At 37.1% G+C, this 23244-nt stretch overlaps 2 protein-coding genes across 2 annotated transcripts in view; both read left to right on the top strand.

Annotated features, from left to right (window-relative positions):
• Window positions 1–23244, top strand: part of cadps2 (Ca++-dependent secretion activator 2) — a 191475-nt gene that overhangs the window by 61835 nt on the left and 106396 nt on the right. Inside the window, exon 12 of the mRNA XM_086299782.1 lies at window positions 13753–13889. Coding sequence (XP_086155908.1) covers window positions 13753–13889 — 137 coding nt within the window. The remainder of the gene's footprint in view (window positions 1–13752; window positions 13890–23244) is intronic.
• On the top strand, window positions 4352–7100 carry LOC147325323 (uncharacterized). Its single transcript, XM_086299783.1, has one exon. It carries the CDS (start codon window positions 4352–4354, stop codon window positions 5045–5047), a length of 696 nt encoding a protein of 231 aa, XP_086155909.1. The 3' UTR covers window positions 5048–7100.

Genomic DNA, 23244 nt, shown 5'->3' with positions numbered 1-23244 from the left:
AATGGGTATATATTTGTTTTTTGTTAAGTTGCCTAATAATTATGCACAGTAATAGTCACCTGCACACACAGATATCCCCCTAAAATAGCTAAAACTAAAAACAAACTAAAAACTACTTCCAAAAACATTCAGCTTTGATATTAATGAGTCTTTTAGGTTGTTGTTCAATAATAAAATTATTCCTCAAAAATACAACTTGCCTAATAATTCTGCACTCCCTGTAGTTACAGTCCTGTTGTCTTCCCATTCTGTATTCCTTTGTGTCCCAGTTTCATCTGCTTTTGTCCTTTTATCTTCCCATGTTCCCCGGCCTAGTGATCATGTTCTCCATTATCTTGAGTTACCCTTATTCCCCATTCTGGTGACTGTCTCTGTGTCTGCCAGTCAATGTCTCCATGTTTGTTTACTACTTTCAATACCATTAATATTTATATAGACTCTTTTTCTCCAATTGATCCTTCTGAGTTAACGGTCAACATATCTTTTAGACCAGCAGGTTGGGAAGTCCAGGCCTCAAAAATTCTTATTTCACTCAACTTTCATCTAATGTTTTTTTTTTTCTGGATTTTTGGATGATATTCTTTCTCTCTTTATCAAAATGAATCTACCATAAAAATGAGAAACAATATAGATATGTTAAAATGATCTTTTCTTTGCAAGACACTGGAGTTACAATTTCCACTTCTAAATACCTGGGACACTGTACAATATGTAATTAAAAAGAGAATACATGGGTTTTGCAGATCTCATAAACACATTTTATTCACAATAGAACATAGAAATATAACAAATATTTAAATTGAGACGTTTTACTATTTTTAGTATAAACTAGTACCTCGTTTTAAGGGCAGCTCCACAGCAGGGATAGGTGCAAGAAGAGGCTGGAAAAGTATATAGTACAGAAAACAAAAACAACTGGAGGAAGGTTAATTGGCAGACAACCAGTTTATTCTGGTAAAGTAAAGATGGGGCAAAGGTTCAGCAATTTCACAATAATGTTCCCTTTAACATAAAATTGCAAATAATCCTGTTATCTGTAGTACGTAATATCCTCTAAAGACTCGTGCGAAATCTCTGTGCCAAAGAGATGAGACCAAAAACAAAAGGATACCAATGTTTTTATAGGCTTGTAATGCAGTCTTAATCACTTTGTTTTAGAAATGTTAACTCTCTAAAGCCTAACATGTTGCCAGACATGACACCAGACAGATGTTTTGCAACTTTCATTTTCAGGATCTCTTCTGTGAATGTCCAGTGCTGTAAAACTTATAATTTCAACTGCCAAAGCAAATTAAATCTTTTTAAACAACAGATATTTCTCCTGAATTCCTTCTGAAAAATTTGAACACCACAGTTGATGTCCTGGTTCATCTCCTGAACCATTTGCTCAATTGAAAGAATTTCACTGGTTCCTGAAAGCGGTGGCTCTGTGCTTTTCAGTGATATTAGGGTCATTACGGTAATCCTCGCCACATCCAAATCTCGGCAAATAACACAGAAAACAACACAGCAAACCTATAACCTTGATTTAATTCATTTAATTTAATTTAATTTTAATTAACCTTTAGTTAAAAACAAGAACAAGAAACAATTCCATAACCTTAAAAAATAGCTTTAAGGATATACAGTAGTACCGTACAAAACAGTACTTACACTCAGAAACACCATGGAATTCAGAAGTTTTTGCTTTTCTCTTAATTTGGAAAATATCTTTTACTGTGTGAGGAATTGTCTAAAAAGTGGAGCTTTAGTGGAGCTTTTATTGTGCATTTCCTTTTACCATATTTTTTTTAAAAATTGTTTAGATGTGGGTGTTTGCTGTGTTGTTTGCTGAGATTTGGATGTGGCCCCTGTCCTGGGATTACTATAATGATCCTAATATCATCGAAAAAGCACCGAGTTGATGCTTTTGGGGACCGCTGGGATTCTTCGATTGCGCCAGTAGTTCAAGCATTACAGTAGTTTGACTTAAAAGTTTGATCTAAATAGGATAAATCACTAGAGGCTATGGGAAAGTTTAGTCTTTATATTTAGCAATGAGAAAACCTATTTTTCAAGACATATGTTAGCTCTTTGTGGGGTCAATTAAGCTGCTAATGTTCTCACCTCCGAACTTTATTGAAAGGACAACCAAGTCTGAAAGAAATTTGAGTTAACATGATTTCAATGATTGAATGAAATGGACCAAGAACAAAGTCCAAATCAGTGGAAACCATCGGAGGCTGTGACTTTTGGACTCTTGAATTCCACTTTTCTCACACAGACATCGACTTTTTTTGTTAATATGTTAAGACAGATCTACAGAATGGCTCCTGAAGAGATGTTTCCACCTGTCATCTGTGTTTTTGAAAGAAGCTGGTGGTTGGTTTGAAATCAAGGATGATCCTGAGGGGAATGTCCAATTATGTTACGCTCTTGGGGTTCAGCATCCCTCTTAAATGCAGAAGAAGAGCTCTGAAAGTTTGTGTGTGCTCCTTTTTATTTTTTGACAGAGTTTAGTTTGTCTCTTTAAGCTCTACACAGTGTGAAGCTGCAATCAGCCAGACCAAGGCTGATGGACTTGTCTGTCTGTGTCTTCGTCTCTGTTTGTTCTGTCATCAGCAGAGCTGCTCTGCTCCGACAGGGAGGTCATGTCAAATCTTTCAACCATGTGCACCTGAAACTGAAACACTTTGTCCTTATCCTCTTTGTCTGCGTCAATAACCTGCCATCAGGGGCCACTGCCTCTTTTCAGAGCAGGTTGTCACATAGATGTGACTGTTGCTGTGATGATGGCAATGAAACGCAGACTAGATGGGTATAGAGAGGTTGGACAGAGATGAATACACATGAAGAGAAGATACAGATGAGCATGTGTTACATTTTAGTTGCGCACCTGAGATGGGTGGTGTTTTGGCAAACAATCGAAAATAATCTAGCAAACATAATCTTTCTTTTTCTTTCTTTTTAATTGGTGCTTTCTTGTTGAAACCTATTGCCTGTATTGACTGGAATGAAGTGAGCTGGGCCAAAAGACTAGTTGGAAAGGTCTAATTAAGCATGGCGGTAGCATATTATAGTGCATGTAATTTTAAGTACAGCTTAATTTCATGGTAATTCCCAGACATTTCTTTTCCCCTTATGTTACATCACAAGTACGCTGTACTTCTCATGGCATGAGCCTTATGGAGTAACTTAAGCTTTCTAACTTCCATATATTTTACAGGGAAGGGCGCAAATTGTACTGTAAGTAATTTTAAGTTCAGTGTAATTAGATAGTAAGTAAAGACTGCTTAAGTAATTTGGTGCATAATGGACGCTTCACTATGAAACTCTCTTGTTATGTTAAATATAAAAATGATAGTGTAATACGAGCTTTTCTTCCTTTCTTATTACAAACTATACATTCATCCATACAAACTTTGCAAGCTCATCTGATCCTATAATAATGGAGACAAAATTTGTTATTTTCATTAACCATTAATTAAAAACAATAACATGAAACAATTCCATAACTCTGGAAAAAATGGCTTTAAGGATACAGCACTGTACAAAACAGTACTTACACTCAGAAACACCGTGGAATTCAGAAGTTTCTGTTTTCCTCTCAATTTGGAAAATGCTTTTTCCTTTGAACAAGTGTCCAAAAACATGAGACTGACTGCATATTTCGCAGTCATCCCAAATAACAGGGTAGCACACCAAAGCCTTCTCCTTTTTGAGTGATGTCCACCTGTACAGACAATCAGACAATTGAAGATCATGTTTTCAGCAGTCTTGAATACACTTTTTCCCTTTAGCATTAAAATCATAAATGAACTACTTGTCCTATGACAGCTGGCAGAAGATCCACCCTCCCTGTGACCTTTGCACTTGAATTACTTGACTAAGGATCTTGGAAAGAAAAGCGTCTGGATTTCTTTAAGTTGCTTGAAAATGTTACCTCTCATCCGAGAAGCTTCTTCAGTTCTGAACTGAATTTAATTCCGAATTGCCTTAATTTTTCGTAGCATAGGTTCAACAAGGTGCTGGAAACATTCCTCTCAGATGTTTTTCACCATACTGACATGATAGCATTACAAAGTTTCTGCAGACTTGTCATCTGAGGAGATTCACTCCTGTGGACACGGACGCTGTCCAAGACTGATGACACTGGGGTCTTCCAGGATTAGCAGACCCCCACAATACTCTGCACATACTAATCTTTGAGAGCGTGTGTGGGAAACCGTCCAGAAGTGGTGGCTCGTCATTTGCGACCTCTCGAAAACTCATAAGTTGATGTTTTTGAACCGTAGCGGTGAGTGAGAGGAAGGACGCTAGCATCAACTAGCTAGCCGGTCGTCACGGCAAAGCTACAAGAGCGTCTCTCAGCATGGGCCCGAAAAAATTTCTGTCAGCCGAGGAAGGAGACTATATTAAGAAGTCGCTGCAGTTTATGACAGAGGAGATTTCTACTGTCAAACTGCAGCAGAAAGCCATCCTGGACCTGGTCGAGGAAGTTAAGGCTCTCCGCATCCAGAACGCCGAGAAGGATCGGCGGCTGGCGTACCTGGAGAACAGAGTGGCGGATTTGGAGCAGTACACCCGGATGAACGATGTTATCATCACGGGGCTTCGCATCAAACCCCGGTCATACGCCTGGGCGGTCACCACTGACAATGTAGGAGGGCCAGGAGAGGAAGATGTCAACTCCACGGAGCATCAAGTGGTTACCTTTCTACGGTCCAAAGGTGTGGAAGTGGATTATAACAACATTGAGGCTTGCCACCCTCTACCCCGAAAAAATGACAGTGACAAACCAGCCATCATTGTGAGATTTGCAAACAGAAAACAGAAAACAGCACTGTTAAAACAAGGAAAGAAACTGAAAGGATCCGATGTCTTCATGAACGAACATCTGATAAAAAGAAATGCGGACATTGCCAGGAAAGCACGTTACTTGAAGAAACAGGGAAAAATTCAAAATACATGGACCACCAACTGCAAAGTATTCATTAAACTCAATGGAACACCGGAACAAGCCAAAGTGTTGGTCATCAGAAATATGGAAGAGCTGGACAAATACTGAGGTCAACTTACTCTGGAGGTATGAATACACATGTGACGTGACACACAACACAACACATGGCACAGTCCAAAAGAACTTCATCTGCATCCGGCAACAATATCAACATAACTCATTGGAATTCTCTTTATGATAATCTGGAACTGAGAACATTTCGATACACAGACCATAATGTTCTAGACTTAGAAAAGGATATAGACCCGGAAAATAATTTCTTCTACAACATTAGCAGTAACTGCTGCTACTTCACTGATGAACAGTTTAAGCACACCATCAACACGGAAAATAAATTATCAATAATCCATTTTAATAGCAGAAGTCTGTTTGCCAACTTCAACAATATAAAGGAATGTCTAAATGAGTTGACAAATCCATTTGGAATTATTGCCATTTCTGAAACATGGATCAATGCGGAGAAAGGAATGGACTTTGGACTGGAGGGATATGAAGTGAATTTTGTAAATAGAAGGAACAAGAGTGGAGGGGGAGTAGCGGTGTATGTGGATAAAAACCTAAACTACAAGGTGGTAGAAAGTATGACAACTGTAATTGATAATTTACTAGAATGTATAACAATTGAAATTTATAAGGAAAAAGAAAAAAATGTAATAATTAGCTGTGTATATATAGAACACCTGGCTCTAGTATTCAAGTATTTAATGACTTCATAGAGGAAATATTCTCTAAAACAAATCAAAAAGTTATGTTTATCTGTGGTGATTTTAATATTGACCTGTTGAATCCAAAAAAGCATAAAATGACCGACGAATTCCTAAACACTATGTACAGTTTGAGTTTACATCCTAAAATAACCAGGCCTAGCAGAATTACACCACATTGTGCCACCTTACTTGACAATATTTTCACTAACAATATGGAAAACAACATTGTGAGCGGAATATTAATTAATGACATCAGTGATCACCTACCAGTTTTTGCAGTTTATGACACTAATTATAAGAAAAATCAGCATGAAGAACAACTGAGATACAGACGTGTAAGGACAGAAGAAACTATGACTGCATTTAAGAACGATCTATTAAATCAGGACTGGGACAATGTGTACAAAGAAGCTGATATTGATATTGCATATGGCATATTTTTAAGAATATTCATGGAGTTGTACGATAAAAACTGTCCAACAATAAAATACAACAGAAAGCACAAATATTCAGATAGACCATGGCTCACTAAGGGTTTACAAAATGCATGTAAAAAGAAAAATACACTCTATAGGGAATACCTAAAACAAAGAACAAAAGATGCTGAAAATAAATATAAAAAATACAAAAATAAGTTGACCAATATTATACGTGTATGTAGAAAGGAGTATTATAGTAAAATATTGAACAACAATAAACATAATATGAACGGAATATGGGATGTTTTAAACGGTATCATTAAAAATAATTCTGGACAACAAAGTTATCCACAATACTTTATCGATAATGGCAATATTATGGAAAACACTGCTGATAAGGTCAACAGCTTTAATCATTATTTTGTAAATATTGGACCAAAACTGGCAGAACAAATTCCTGAGTCACTGCCATCAGTAGAATGTAGTGAAAACCTGATTGAAAGGAACCCTAACTCAATGTTCCTCACATCAGTGGAGGAAAAAGAAATAATTGACATTGTACACATGTGTAAATATAAAACATCTACTGATTGTAATGATATTGACATGAAAATCGTCAAGAAGGTCATTGAAGGAATTGTAGGACCTCTAACATATATTTGCAACTTATCATTTCAGACGGGAAAAGTGCCAAACAAAATGAAAATAGCTAAAGTTGTGCCGCTGTATAAAACCGGGGATAGACGCCACTTCACAAATTACAGGCCTGTTTCTTTACTACCACAATTCTCCAAAATCCTAGAAAACCTGTTTAATAAACGATTAGACAAATTCTTAGATAAATATAAATTACTCTCTGACAGTCAATATGGATTCAGATCAAAAAGATCAACATCTCTGGCATTAATCGAATCAATTGAGGAGATTACGAATGCTATAGATCAGAAACAGTATGCAGCTGGAGTATTTCTGGATCTCAAGAAAGCATTAGACACAATCAATCATGACATATTAATTAATAAACTGGAACGGTATGGGATTAGGGGGGTTGTACTGCAATGGGTGAAAAATTATTTAAGTGACCGGAAACAATTTGTGAAGCTGGGTGTCCATTCCTCATCATGCTTGGACATTGCTTGTGGTGTTCCACAAGGCTCTGTACTGGGTCCAAAATTATTTATTATTTATATAAATGATATTTGTAAGGCATCTGATATATTAAAATTAGTATTATTTGCAGATGACACAAATATTTTTTGTTCTGGGGGGAATCTAAAGGAGCTGCTGGATACAATTACTTCAGAAATGTGCAAAATTAAAAAATGGTTTAACAGGAACAAACTATCGCTAAATCTAAGTAAAACTAAAATTATCTTATTTGGGAATTCCCTTAGAAATGCACAAGTGCAGATTCATGTAGATGGTGTGGAAATTGAAAGAGTACTTGAACATAAGTTTCTTGGCGTGATTATAGATGATAAATTAAACTGGAAGTCTCATATAAATCATATACATAACAAAATTTCAAGAAGTGTCTCAATCTTGAGTAAAGTAAAACACATTCTGGACCACAAATCACTCCACATTCTCTATTGTTCCCTGATTGCACCGTATTTGAATTACTGTGCAGAGGTTTGGGGCAATACTTACAAATGTTCGCTATCATCAATCTTTATATTACAAAAAAGGGCCATAAGGATAATCCATAAAACTGGTTACAGAGATCATACAAATTCACTATTCTTAAAATCAAAAATTCTAAAATTCACAGATCTGGTTCATTTTCTCACAGCACAAATTATATATAAAGCAATAAATAACCTGCTTCCTGACAATATTCTAAAAATGTTTTCTAAAAGGGAACGGGGATACAATTTGAGGGGGGAATTAAATTTAAAACATCCTCGTATCCGTACAACATTAAAAAGTTTTTGCATCTCTGTGTGTGGAGTGAAGCTGTGGAACAGACTAAGTAAAGATATGAAGCAATGTCCAAGCATGGCGCAGTTTAAAAAGCGGTTTAAGGATATGGTTATTACAGGGTACAGGGAAAAGGTAGAGATTTGATAGGGTGTTCTTGTCTAATATTTAAATGTGTGTGCGCATGCACGGGTTTGTTGGTATGGGTATATATATATATATAATTGTAGGTTGTGTATCCTTGAGGTGTTAATGGGGTTATTGAAAATGTGTATATGTGCGTATGTGTGTATATACGTATGTATGGATAGATAGAAACATATATGTGTATATATTAAAAAAAAAAAAAAAAATTACACATAACATATAATGTAATTGCAAGGAGGTATTTCTGTAGTCTATTGATACTAGATAGTGGAAAAGGGGTGGGATTAAATAAGCTTATGCTTCTTCCTGCTCCTTTTTGAACATGGACGTTATTTGGAGTTGTGGTTGCTCGTTTTCCTTTTGTTTGCTTTGTTCATTTGTCTCTTTTAATTCTATTTTTTTTTAATACTTTTTCAACATGTTCAAAATAAAGATTCAATCAATCAATCAATCTGCACATCCATCTTGAAAATACCCCATTTCACCACATCCCAAGCGAACCAGTTTGAGATGATTAAAGGTTTGAGATTTGGCACCACCTTCTCCTGTTAGCAACTTCCACTCCAGCAAGATATTTTCATACATAGAATACCTGAGTGTTATGCAAGCTAAAGTCCCTTGGTAATTCCGTCACCATGTGTCTCCTTTCCTGTAAGATAGCCATAATTTCAAAATACTCGTTATGCTATATTTTAAGTACTGGGTAAGTAAATTTAATTACTGGTTAATTCTATGGTGATTTCAGGAAAAACAACCATAACGTCTCCATCTCTTGCCAGTAAAGAGAAGCCAACAACAGATGTGTGAAAGCTCAATTTTAACTTTTTTTCTTTTTATTTAAAAAAGGATATTTAAAGCTTGCATGCTGTCATAAACACTTGAACAACTTTGATGCATACAGTGTGACTATTTATCCTGAATGATCATCACATCTTAAAGATCTCATCGTCGAAGTAGATTAAATAAAAGTTTGTTTTTTTTATTGATTATGAATTCTGTTGCTGGAGTCTGAATTTGGTCCTTTTTGTTCCATGATTTCTAACATTTTAAAATATTTTTCATACTTAAATGTTTCAGATCATCAGTATTGAATAACAGACAAACATAATCTGCGGATTTAAAAAATGTAAATAAATAATGATTTAATGTTTTAAAGGAATTTATTAAAGTGGACCTTAAACACTACATATATTATTCATGAAATAAATCTAAAACAACTGCTGTAGATTTAAGACTGTCTGCGACTTGGTTTAAGCCATACGTGTTTACATTTTTTAGAACGTTAGAAGGTGTTGAGCACCATCTCGTGCCTGTAGAGAACATAACTTCACTGGGTTGGTTGATTGCTGCTAAGAGTTTGTTGCTTAGAGTAGTTTGTTAGTTAACTAGTGACAGAATTGATCATTTAGTGTAAACAAGGAAACTAAAACCAAAAAGCAGTGTAAGGGGTTGCTTTTGTACTGCCCCCTGCTGCAGCGGTTTTTATTTTTAAAAAGGCAAAGATACACTGCCCACTTTCATTCTGTCTCTTTAGCAGTAAGTGGTTTGTATGTTGTGTGTTAGTGTTGGGATTTCATTGTGCTTTGGTAAAAAAAGATATATTTTGTGATGTGATGCACATGTAGTAACCTGTTATTTTATGTATTGGTTGGATGTGCTGGCACAAGATGGCCCTCAACTGTTATAAATGCTTCAACTTAAACACTTATTTCTTAAATCCAGCTTCACAGACAGTGTTTACCTTTATGTTCTTTTAGAGTAGGGCTCCATGCTGTAATTAGTAGTAGAGATTTAAAATATTCTAGTGTTTTGTGTAGATCTAATATTTGGCAGTAGTCTATTCCGGAGTCTGGGACCTGCAACAGAGAGATGTAGCAGGTCCTTTCACAGCGAGATTTAGGTTTCGACCTTGGAATAAATAACATTAGTTTGCATTGTTTGCATGCATTGATAGAAGCTCAGATAGGTAAGAAGGGGCTCGTCTTACCTATCTGTTTAAAAACAAAACGTAAAATGTTAATTTGGTTCCTGTAACTAATAGGAAGCCAGTGTAAAGAGGCCAACACTGGGTTATATGCTCCCTCCATTTTGTACTAGTCAACAGACAAGCAGTTGCATTTTTGGACCAACTGGAGACGATAAATAGAGGACTGGTCGAAACCAAAGTATGCTGTAGACTCGCCCACTGATATATTCACATTTATAAGGCTGTTCTTGGTTTTCTTGCATGTAATTTATAGACTTCGTCAAAAAAGGTATTGTGTTAGATCCCAAGAGTTCTGTCTCAGAGGTTTGTGCTGAATTTAGAAAAAGACCATTCAAATTTGCAGCTCCTTCCTCTTGTAATCAGCTGCAGAGTAAACAAAAATGTATCGAACTTAATAAATCTAAGGCAATTTTAAATGTCTTGAATGCAGTTAATTCAGGCTGCTAATGTTTTGCCTGAATATTATTATTTGTTTCAATTAGTTTTAAGAAGGTATTCATTCTTTATTGACACTGAAGTTTAAAAATGTTGGTTGCTTCTTTGCTTTGTTTGGTTTGTTTTTTTACTTTCTGCCTGTACTTAACTGGTGTATGGATTTGTGTGTCTGTTTTATTCATTTATGAAACTTATAAACAATGGCTGTGCGTGTTTAGTTTAGGTTGCATGTAGCTACTAATACTAGTCATAGTTTGGTGTCCCCAACAGAAACCAGTCCTAAGAATAATCAATTGAATTTGTGCCTTTGACTGACCATTTTTTGTGCAATTGTGTGTCATGTTCAGCAAAACCAGAAAATTATGCTCATGTAGTCACACTAATGAGAAACTTCCAGAGCAGAAAAACCTGTAGATAGCCGAGAAAAATGCATGAAGATCGATCCATATTTTCTGCTCATTCACACACACACAGACGCGCACACACACGCGCACACACACACAACCTGAACATAATAGCTGAAAGTTGGACTTGACAGAAATCAACATCACTCCTCCGGCCGTCTGTCTCCCAATCAATATTACCCCTCCTTTTCCCTCCTCTTATTATCAGTACTAATCTATATCTCTTTGTCTCGCTTTCTTTAGAGTCCTATCTCCTTCACTCCCTGTCTTTTCTCTAAATTACATTGAGGACAGTACACTGTTATGGAGGTAACAAATTTAAAATGACCTACATCGGAATTAGAGAGAAAGCAGGCCATCACACCCGAAGGGCAGTCGCTGACAGAAAAGTGGAAGAATGAAAAGAAAAGATGGAAAAAGAAAGCAGAGGAGCGTTGATTGGAAGTTGATTGTGGAGATTTCACTTCTCCTGTTTTTTTTGTTTTTCGCTTTTCTCTTTTGGACAAAGGCAACAAGAAAATGAGGAGGAGATGAAAAGCACAAATGCCTGAGAGTCCTCATGGGCTTCTCTGCATCCACACAAAAAACAAAATGACAGCGATAATAAAAGTGATCACTAAAAGCTTGTCTTGGGCATGAGCCACAGGCGTGGAAACAGCGCCAGTATTCTCAGTGAGCTGTGGTCTTTTGTGGGGCCATGTGTCACGGTCAGAAGCTTCCCATCCTGAAATGTACTCCCACAATAAAGGCAGAGTGGAGAGTGTTAGGCTTTTCATTTGGCAGGGCCATTATCAGAAAGGTCTGAAAGGACTGGAAATGACCCAGGTTTGCTCAGGCTGGGACACCCTGCGCCTCTTCGGCTTCTTTTATTTTTTTTTTCATTTTCTGTTGATTCTTTCATCACTGACCCCAAAGCCTCATTATCGCCTGCAGCTTCAGGCAGTGCACATCCAAAGTGAACTGTCAGGGCTGCTGCATAAAAATGACTTCATTACTAGCTATTCCAGAATGTACTCATATGAAAATCTTGTAATGTTTTTTTTCTCTGTTATCATTAATAAAACTCAGGAACACACCCAAGTTAATGAAATAATCAGTTTAAATAATATGTATTGTGTGCATTTTTTTAAAATACATTTTTTAGTTTTATAGCTGGACTTTGTCCCACATTTGTTGCACTTTGTTTTGACACAGTCACATACACACCTGCCACCCCACAATACTCATAAGAAGAAATAAAAACTGCAATTTGCTTGATTTTTCCCATATTGTGCATCTTTACATTATGCAGTCACTTTTCTTTTGCAGTACACACATTAGGACTTTAGCATGTCTGATACCAAGACCTGAGACAAGACATGAATAGATCCATGGTATTGTATCAAACTTTCCATATTTTTAGTAAAAAAAAAAAAAAAAAAAAAAAAAATATATATATATATATATATATATATTTTTTTTTTTTCCTATTAATCACCCCTTTAAAACCCCTTTTTTCTAATATTTTCTTCTGTTTAACATGTTTCTCATGTATGACTGTGTTTGGAAACTGCAGTATTCATTTAACCTTAGTAATTCCACAAAGTGCTTCTCATTGTCTGTCTTGTCCATCCATCGTATGTCTATGGCAACAGCACTGCCAATGATGGGATAAAAGGATGAATCAGTGATTTGTCTTGTGCATACTGACCTGTTATTAGTTTGACCTGTAATCAAACTAATAACACTGTAATTTGTAGCAATCCCCTTTACCACCTGAGCTGTAGCTTTTTAAATATTTACATATTATTATAAAAGTGACTGACACGTTTTTATTTATAGTGGATTGCTCTCATTGGCATGTTCTTATTGCCATGGTTTAAGTATTTTCCAGCACTTACCGATGGTCATTAACACGGGTAAATGACTGAAATTATATGACTGTGGATACAAGTGGTTGAATTGAGCAGCAACTGTGCTCAGACTTGGAGAAGGGATGAGGAACTCAGACATGTGGTGGGAAGCTTTTAAGTCAAGACATGAGGTGGTTCGGCTCTTCCTGGGCGCCTCTACTTCAATGTTTTTAGGATGGGCTCATTTCTAAACTCTGGGAAGAAACCCTCAGAATGGACCGGAGAGATTTTAGTATATCCAGCCTGAAAACACCTTGGGACTGGGACTCTGCAGATGTCCCAGTCTTTCTGTCTCCTGTAAACTCAAACATACAGATGTAACGGTACCAAACCTTGACCCAGTGATTTTGCAAACTCCATTTTCTCAATCATATGACTTGACCCAGTGATGACACAAGATTGAACATGATTGAGCATGATTGCACAAACTCATTGCTATTGATGTTATTTCAGTTTCTGGCCTACTGGCTTATATACAATTAAGATCAAAGACTTGACTGAACACATATACTATTGTCAGAAGTCGAAGTCTCTTGTCATTGCCTCCTCAAAGATTCTAACTAATCTTTAGAGAAATATCCCATAGATTTATATTCAGGATTGCAACATCTCTCATATCTTTATCACTAATTGTTTCAATTGTTGTTGAGTTTCAGACCAAAGAGCATGTTTCCCTAACCTCATCCAGACTCCGCTGCTCTGAAAAAAAAAAAACACCATAGTAGCATAGTATGGATTTTACAGTTCACATCTAGTTATCGAGTTCAATTTTTTTAAACTCTTGGCAAGGTTGTGCACATCTAATTGTCGTTCCTTCATCCACCTCTGTATTTTCTTTTCAGGTCTTGATCCATCTCAGCGTCAGGCAGTGGAAAAGTTGATCTCAGCGTCTCCGTGTCAGTTCGACCACGCTGCCCTGTTCACCATTTTACAGAAACACACACTCCAGCATCGAATGAACGACTCCTTCTCCTGCCTGGTATGTGAACAAGAACCTTTTCATCATTCGTCTTCATTGACTATCCACAATACTGCTCATTCATCACACAAACTTTCTTCTATCATCTATACCAAAATACGTAAGCTGCTTAAAATCCTCATGAAACAGAGCAGTTAAAGAAGAACCTGCAGTGAGCTTGTAATGGTATTGCTAAAACAAGTTGTTTAATTAAAGTTTATGACTCACCAAAAAAATAACCAACAAGTACTTTAATACGTAGATAATATTTGTGTACATACAGTACATTTTACCTTCAGGGTTCTCAGTCTATAATGATGGCTTGACTGTGCAACCAAAACAATAAGAGGATTGTTTTTGGTTTCTGGTACTGCCAGTAAATTTGCCGGGTAGCAGAAAAAAGTGGACGCTACAAAACAGAAAGGTTCCCACTAATGAAGTGTGAGAATAATAGAAAGACAAAAGTAAAACAACACACTGATGCAAAGAGCTCTAAATGTTGTTGATGTTTTTAAAAAGGCATTCAGTTGGAATCATTTCTAAAAAAAAAAAAAAAAACAACAACTAGTAAGTAACATCAAATACTTATTAGACTAAAACGAATGGATGGTAAAATGCATGGTGTTCACAATAAATTATTAATTACTGCCATACATTCTTTATAGAAATATCTACACACACTCTGATCACAACCAGACTTTCAACTATTGGATAAATTGATGACTTTTAAATAAAATTCAACTTCTTTTGTACATCACGTAGATGTATAGCTACTGTGACTTTCTAAAATATATTTTAAAAAAGCACACCTGTCCACCTGTTTTTTTTAAATTACATCAGAATATTTTCATGAGCTAATACTGTCTATACTGTGGCAGGCTGTCCAGAGTGTACAGCGCCTTATGGATGAGCAGAAGAAATGAATAGTTGGATGGATTAATGTGTGTGTGGAAAAATTACAACATATATAAACATTTTCTGCATCTAGTAACATTTTTTGTCTGTTTTTATAGCTAGGATACAGTTAGATATTTAATATGGTTATAATTTATAGCTTTATGTCTGTACATGTAGTATATGTGTAAATAATCAAATCAGTCTATTCATTAACCGACCAAAGATTATTCAACAACTACTTTTAATGTTGTTTAATGCTTTCTCAACAGCTCAGTTACTTCTTAAAACAGAATAATTGCTACGATGCCTTCCAGTCAGGTTTTAGACAGAACCACAGCACTGAAACCGCTCTGACCAAAGTGTTTAATGACATATGTCTGAATACAGACAGTGGAAAAATGTCAGTCCTAGTTTTACTGGATCTCTGTGCAGCATTTGATACAGTTGACCACAACATATTACTCAAACGACTGGAGAACTGGACAGGTCTTTCAGGAACTGTACTAAACTGGTTCAAAACATACGTAGAAAACAGGAAATACTTTGTATCAATAGGTAACTTCACATCTGAGCAGACAAGTATCACATGTGGAGTTCCCCAAGGTTCCATCTTGGGACCCCTTCTGTTTAACATCTACATGCTCCCACTGGCACAGATTATAAACAACAACAAAATAAACTATCACAGCTATGCAGATGACACACAAATATATATCACAATGTCACCAGGAGACCGAGGCCCTGTACAGGCTCTTGGTAAATGCATTGAGGAAATCAATGACTGGTTGTGCCACAATTTTCTCCAGCTAAACAAAAACAAAACTGAGGTAATAGTCTTTGGCGCCAAAGAAAAACGATTACAGGTCACCAGAGAACTTCAATCTATACATCTAAAAACCACAAACCAGGTGAGAAATTTGGGTGTAGTGATGGATGCAGACCTAAACTTAGAAAAACACATTAAGACAATAACAAAGTCAGCTTACTATCACCTCAAGAATATTTCAAGGATAAAAGATCTGATGTCTCAACAGGACCTGGAAAAACTAGTCCATGCATTCATTTTTAGTAGGCTTGATTACTGTAACAGCATCTTTACAGGTCTACCTAAAAAATCAGTCAGACAACTACAGCTCATTCAGAACTCTGCTGCTCGAGTCCTCACTAAGACCAAAAAAGTGGACCACATCAGTCCAGCTCTGAGGTCCTTACACTGGCTGCCTGTCCGTCAGAGGATAGACTTTAAAGTTCTGATGCTGGCCTATAAAGCTCTGAATGGTTTAGGACCAAAATACATCAATGACCTCCTGACCCAGTATGAACCATCCAGATCCCTCAGGTCATCTGGATCCGGTCTTTTATCAGTTCCCAGAGTCAGAACCAGACACGGAGAAGCTGCATTCAGCTTTTATGCTCCTTATATCTGGAACAAACTCCCAGAAAGCCTCAGATCAGCTGAAACACTCAGTTTATTTAAATCCAGGTTGAAGACTCACCTGTTCTCAGCTGCATTTGAATAAAGCACCAAATCCACACTTTAAGCTTAAATTTCAAAACTTACATTTAACTACTGATTTTATCTACTGTTCTGATTTTATCTGTTTTGATTTTATATACTGTTGTTTGTTTGTTTGTTTGTTAATTAGTTAGTTAGTTTATTTGCTTGTTTTAATCAATTTTAAATCATGCTTTTTATTTGTTCTTGTTTCTAATGTCTCTGTAAAGCACTTTGAATCACCTTGTTGTTGAATTGTGCTATACAAATAAACTTGCCTTGCCTTGCCTTGCCTTTAACCGGTTAATCCCTGGATTTTTTACTCACAACATAATCCCCAAATTCACTCACCTCGCCAATTGCGAGGCCAAAATGAATAACACACTATTTGAACAAAAGATAAAAAGATAAACTTAATATATTTTTTCTTCTCCTTAACAAAAGATAAAATAAGAATTAAAAGCTTTTTAACAATGAATCGGTACGCACTGATGTCACTGAACTTCATTTTAGCACTAGACAAGCCGTTCAGCTAATTTGTCATGCTCGGTGACCTTCAAATAATGGTGACGGGTTGCATTTTAACAACAGATGCAGCCTGGCCCCAGTCCAGGGACCTCCTAGGTGGAAATAGTCATCTTTTCAAACGTGAATAATTTGTGATGCCTTCAGTTGTGCTTAAATGTCTGCTGGTTTTGGATTAGTGCTCCAACAAAATAAGAATTTTTAAACTCGTAAATATAATTTTAATTTAGGTTCTGCTGTTTTCTATCCAAATTATTGTTGAAGCACTGCATATTTAAAAAATGAATGAAAACAAAAATAACTAAAACTTTTCAGAACAGTTTGAAGAATGAAAGAGATGTAGGAGCTCAGTGCGTGTGTGTGTGTTCAGCCTGGGGCGCTCTCTCACACTGATTAAGGGGATAAGCACTCTAATCAATACTTTCCAAATAGGAACATGACCCTCATGGACAACTGCTGTTCTGAGTCAATGGAGGAGGAGGAAGCAGTGAAGTGAAGCCTAAATAAGCGAGTCCATATGTGTATGTGATTTTTTTGTTGTTGTTTTTTTGTTTTTTATAGTGTGTGCAGTTGTGGTTGGGAAGCATTGATCCAAATCCACAAAGTGTTGTTCATTAACAAAATATACCAATGGAAGTTTTCATTAAAGAAAAAAAGGAATCAATCTTTTAATATCTTTTTTATTAGTAAAAGTAATTCAAGTGATTTTCTTTTTCTTTTATTTTTAAAGGTTATTTATAACATTTTAAGTTCGAAATGACATCAAATCACCCAAGATAAAAGTACAAAGGACAGAGAAAAGAAAACAACAGCAACAACAACACTGGTTAGTCAGTCCATATTAAAAGTACAAGAGAAATAATGGAGTCCGAACAAAATGGTCTTCTGTGTGAAGTTAGACAGGGCAACAGAAAGTTCAGAGTCTAAAAGATGTGGGGAACAAGTCCAAGAAGGAGTTAGGGTCCGGCAGAGGTGTAGTTTCACATAAACATAAAGTGCAGGTGAATGGGTTAAACATTGTTGATTCTCTGTTAATATGATTGAGAAAAGAGTTCCAGATTTTAAAAAATTTAAAGTGAGTGTTAGCAAGACCATAACGAACCTCTACAATATACAGAAATGCAATCATCTCACATAGCCAAACCCTAAGGGCTAGCACTGCAAGTATACCCTCTGGCTTTAATTTTAAGTCATAAATCCAGCTATATATATTAAATATCTCTTCCCAGAAACACCTAAGTGTAGGGCAAGACCAGAAAAGGTGGCCAAGAGTTCCTTCCATTGCTTTGCATTTATCACACAATGAGGAAATAAATGTATGTAGGTGCTGTAAGTTTAAAAAGTGCAGTAAACTGGCTGACTAGGTGTTTGTAGAAGTTTTAATCAAATAATCATAAAAGTCATTATGAGCAGGAGGCTGATCCAGATGGGAGAAAGAGTGTTTAACCAAACATTCAAGTGATTTTCAAACAAGGGAATGATCACCGGGAACCAAATTGCCTGCTCTATGTGCAGTATTTTTTTGTTGAGGAAAATAAGCTCTCAGTTATTGGAGCTTAATATTTTATTCACATAAATATGTGAATGTGCTTGGAGAATATGATAGCCTGTGCAAAGAGACACGATAACTTCATATTATTTATGACAACTTCCTTCTATCCTTTAAAATTCACAGAATTATCATTGAATGAAGATACCCTAAACTTTAAAACTGGTCAAGTCAATCCCTTGATGTCTTCAGCTCATACACATTTCAAAGTATGAAAACGCATTCACACTTGAAATTAGGCCAGAAATGAGTAATACTGATGAAAAGTGCAGTTGAGTAATACTTCCTAGTTTGAAAGTTTCAGACCTCAAAAGACTGCATCACAATTTCTTGTAAAATTCCACTGTAAAATTGCTTTTAAATAGCCTTTTAAAACCTGCTCCCATATCTACTCTTGCAAAATATACATATAAATGTTTAAGATAAGATAAGTCCTTTGAGTTAATGACTGGCGTTGGGACGTGGTGGTGGTCCAGGGTGTTGTCATTGCGGGCCCTGGATCCTATTTTTTTTTGCAGTGAGGTCTGTGGAATAGGGGTCCTTACTGAGTCAGTTGTTAGCATGGTTCTCTCCTTCTGAGGGTACTCCTTTACCTCCCGGTCATATGTATCCCAACCCTCCCCGCTACTCCCTTAAACAACACACCACTCCCAGACATAGGGTCTGCATGGACCACAGTGGTTTGGGCCATTTATATGAATTTGCTTGATGTGCTGTGCGATGACCTGCCCCTGGTTTTTAATTACATTGTAGTCAATGACCAACAGTCAGGTGCTCATGTCACATCTATTCCATCAGTTTTAATAGCACTCTAGTTTACACAAAGTTATACCCATCTTTTTCACTTTGTACACATACAGTGGTACGAAAAAGTGTTCGTCCCTTCCACAGTTCCAAGACAAAAACCATTGCTAAGCAAAAGGAACATAAAGGTTCGCCTCCGTTCCTCCAGAAAGCAGCTTGATGATCCCAAAGACCTTTGGGAAAATACTCTGTGGACTGACGAGACAAAAGTTTAACTTTGGAATGTGTGTCCCCAATTACATCTGGCATAAAACTAACACAGCATTTTAAAAAAAGGAACATTATACCGACAGTAACATATGGTGGTGGTAGTATGAGGCTGGTCTGGGGCTGTTTTGCTCAGGACCTAGAAGACTTGCTGTGGTAAATGGAACCATGAATTCTTCTGTCTACAAAAACATCCTGAAGGAGAATGTCCGGCTGGCTGTTTGTGACCTGAAGCTGAAGTGCAGGAGCAGGACAATGATCCAAAATGCACCAGCAGGTCCTCCTCCAAATGGTTTAAGAAAAATGTTGGAGTGGCCTAGGCAAAGTCCTGACCTGAATATGATTGACATGCTGTGGCATGACCTTACAAAGGTGGTTCATGCTTGAAAACCCTCCAATGTAGCTGAATTACTGTCACAGGCTGGGTCTCCGACCCAGCACTCTGAGTTCTCTTTGTATTTTTCTCATTTTTTGATATGTTATTAGTTTTTGTGTTATTTCCTATTTTGCCTTTAGTTTGGGCAGTTATTGGTTATTGTTCCTGGGCTTTTTATGTTTGGGGTTTTGTATTCATTCATCACGTATTAGGTCTGTCTTATTGTGTTGTCATGTTTAGTTTTCAGTGTTTCCTGTTTTATTCTGACAGTGTCGTGTGTTCTTTGGTCATTGTATTTAGTTTCACTCTCTCTTGGTCCTGTCATTAGGGTTATGTTTGTCAGCTGTTCCCCCATGTGTCGCCATTTCCCCTGATCACCTCATGTCTGTATTTAAGCCTTTTGTTTTCTGCTTGCCTTTATCGGTTCGTCTGTTTATTTGACCTCAGTCTTAGTTACGGTTTTCGTTTGTTATGTTGACCTTAGCCTTAGTTTTTGTCTTTGCCTGTTTATTTTCTCCACAGTTATAGTTTTTGGTCTTAGTACCTCTTAGTGTTTTGCCAGTTTGTTTTGGTTTCCTGGTTTATCCCTGCCGTCATTTAAATAAAGCTTCACTTTTCTGTTTAACCTTACAACTCCTCGTCATCATCTGCTTTTGGGTCCTGTTTCCACACACATCGGCGCACCCCGCCGTGACAATTACAACAACTCTGCAAAGATGAATGAGTCAAAATTCCTCCACAGAGATTCATTGCTAGTTATCATAAGTCCTTCATTACAGTTGTTGCTTCTAATGGTGGCCGAACCAGTTATTAGCTGTAGGAGGCAATCACTTTTTCACTCAGAGCCATATAAGTTTGGATTTTTTTCCTCCTTAATCATAAACACCTTAATTTAGAAACTGCATTTTGTGTTTTGTGTTAGCGTTATCTAATATTTACATTTTTGCTGATCTGAAAGTGTGACAAACATACAAAAATATAGGAAATCAGGAAGGGGGCAAACACTTTTTCACACTACCGTACACCAACATACGCACCAATATATCACTTCCAACTTTGACGAGTGGGAAGGGGAGTGGGCGGGTGTTCCTGCACCCTGCCAGGGCAGTGGTTGCCTGGTGGCTCGAGGGCCAGGCTGGCCGCGTCCCAGGGTCGCTGTTCGTTTAGTGGCGCAGTTCTCTGGCACCTGGGGATCGCTGTTGGCTTATGACGGGATGGATGGGCTGTTGCAGAGTAGACTGCCTGTTGCCGCTGGTTCTCTGGAGCTGTTGTCTTTTGGTCGTGAGGGCTCCATCTGGAGCCTCCCTCCTCCTTCTGCTGGGATGGGCACACAGTTGTCATCCTGGGAGGGATTTATTGCAGCTTCTCTCTCTCTCATTTAAATCATGTATTTTTTTCACTGTGGATTCTGAAAACCTCATCCAGTGCATTGTTGGAATTAGGATTCCATATTTGAAGTAAAGCGTTGAAAAGAGCTCTGGTTTAGGAAGACCAAGCCACGAAAAAGTAGTACAAAAAGTCACACAAACACACAAATATGTATTTTATCATGGGTATTGTGCTTGCTTTAGGATGACCCACATTTATTTATGATATAATGCAAAATCTTTATAATAAAACAAAAACAAAAATTGATGTTGTCATGAGGTGATGGATCTGACCATCAGCTGTGCTTTTCTATAACCACCCACCCCCACACCACCCCTTTATTGGGTTATATATAAAGGGGCCTGTAAAAGTGTGCACTGAACTAGACAACATTTGAAGCGCAGTAATTTACCTTCAATTCTAAAAAAAAAAGTTTATCATTAGACATTAAAAACTCTTTGTATCACATCACCATACTTTTGGAGGATGAAGACGCAGGTGTCCTCACCTCCCTTTGAACCTGTCTGAGCATCCTGCTGCTAAATTAACTTTGTGTTATGCTTCTATCATTATAGATCCTAATGTAATTACTTAGGTCTATGCTTGCACACGGTCCAGACTCTCACTCCTTTAATTCTGAAGCTTTCAAATTATTCAGTTATATTTGTACTAATTAGAGGAATCTGCATAAGAAAAACTAACAGGCTCCAGATTGTGTTGTATGGAGAGATAGACTGCCAGCCCTCCTGGGAAAAAATCCAAGTAGGAAAATGTTGGGAGGGATTTACCATGTCTATTTTCCATCTAGAGCTCTCTAGTGGATACATTTATAATGGTGACACTTTTTTTTAAATTACCTATAACACTAATTAACTTTTCAGCTGACATATATACTGTCATGGATGTTAGTAATTAACAAATATTAGCAGATAATACTGCTTAGAGTGAAATACTGTAGCACAAAGCTGTTGTTTATTCAAGTGTAGATCTGCATAAGAACCAAACCAATGAACTAAAAACCAAACCAAGGATTACTGTTGCTAATTATTGTATAAATAAATCTTTTTGATTTGTTTTTAGTATATTGTCGGTTGGAAGATATTACTGTATTCTATTCATGCAGACTGGAGCAGCCAGGGATCAAACCACCAACCTTGCAATGAGTAAATCACCTGCTCTGTCGTTGGGGCTACAGCCACCCTAAATATGTCAACAATATTTAAAACATTAGTTGAACAAAAATATGAGTATAGTTGCACTACCTGACAGTATTAATGTAATCTTTTATATTGAATTACATTTTTTTTACTACTGTAATTCATTATTATAAGGATATCCTAATAACTCCCTAAAAAGCCTTCGGTTGCATATTTCTCCTGTACTGGCTTCCCTTCATTGCCTTCCTGTTAAATCTAGAATTGAATTTAAAATCCTGCTCCTCACATACAAGGTCTTAAATAAGCAGGCCCCATCTTATCTTATTGACCTTGTAGTACCATATCACCCTATTAGAGCACTTTGCTCTCGCACTGCAGGCTTACTTGTAGTTCCTAGAGCAGGGCTGCCCAATCCCAGTCCTCGAGAGCTACTATCCTGCAGCTTTTAGATGCATCCCTACTCCAACACAGCTGAATCAAATGGTTTGATTACCTCTTCAGCATGCCATCATGTTTGGCAAAGGCCTGATAACAAGCCATTCATTTGATTCAGGTGTGTGGGAACAAGGATGCATCTAAAAGCTGCAGGACGGTAGCTCTCGAGGACCGGGATTGGGCACCCCTGTCCTAGAGTATTTAAAAGTAGAATGAGAGGGAGAGCCTTCAGCTTTCAGGCCCCTCTTCTGTGGAACCAGCTTCCAGTTTGGTTTTGGGAAACGGACACTCTCTACTTTTAATATTAGGCCTAAAACTTTCCTTTTTAGTAAGGCATATAGTCAGGGCTGGACCAGGTGACCCTGAATCCTCCCTTTGTTATGCTGTGTTAGGTCTAGGCTGCTTGGGGATTCCCATGATGCATTCGGTGTTTCTTCTTCAGTCACTTTTTTCACTCACTATGTGTTTATATACCTCTCTGCATTTAATTATTTTTATTAATAATCTCTGGCTCTCTTCCACAGTATGTCTTTGTCCTGTCTTCCTCCACTCACCCCCAGCCA

Source organism: Aulonocara sp. 'chitande type north' Nkhata Bay, linkage group LG7, assembly GCF_057382095.1.
Source record: "Aulonocara sp. 'chitande type north' Nkhata Bay isolate Kocher_YH1m ecotype deep benthic linkage group LG7, A_spYH_male_GT1.1, whole genome shotgun sequence".
Taxonomy (NCBI): domain Eukaryota; kingdom Metazoa; phylum Chordata; class Actinopteri; order Cichliformes; family Cichlidae; genus Aulonocara; species Aulonocara sp. 'chitande type north' Nkhata Bay.
Note: the sequence above shows the minus strand (reverse complement) of the source record. Positions and strands in the feature narration are given on the sequence as shown.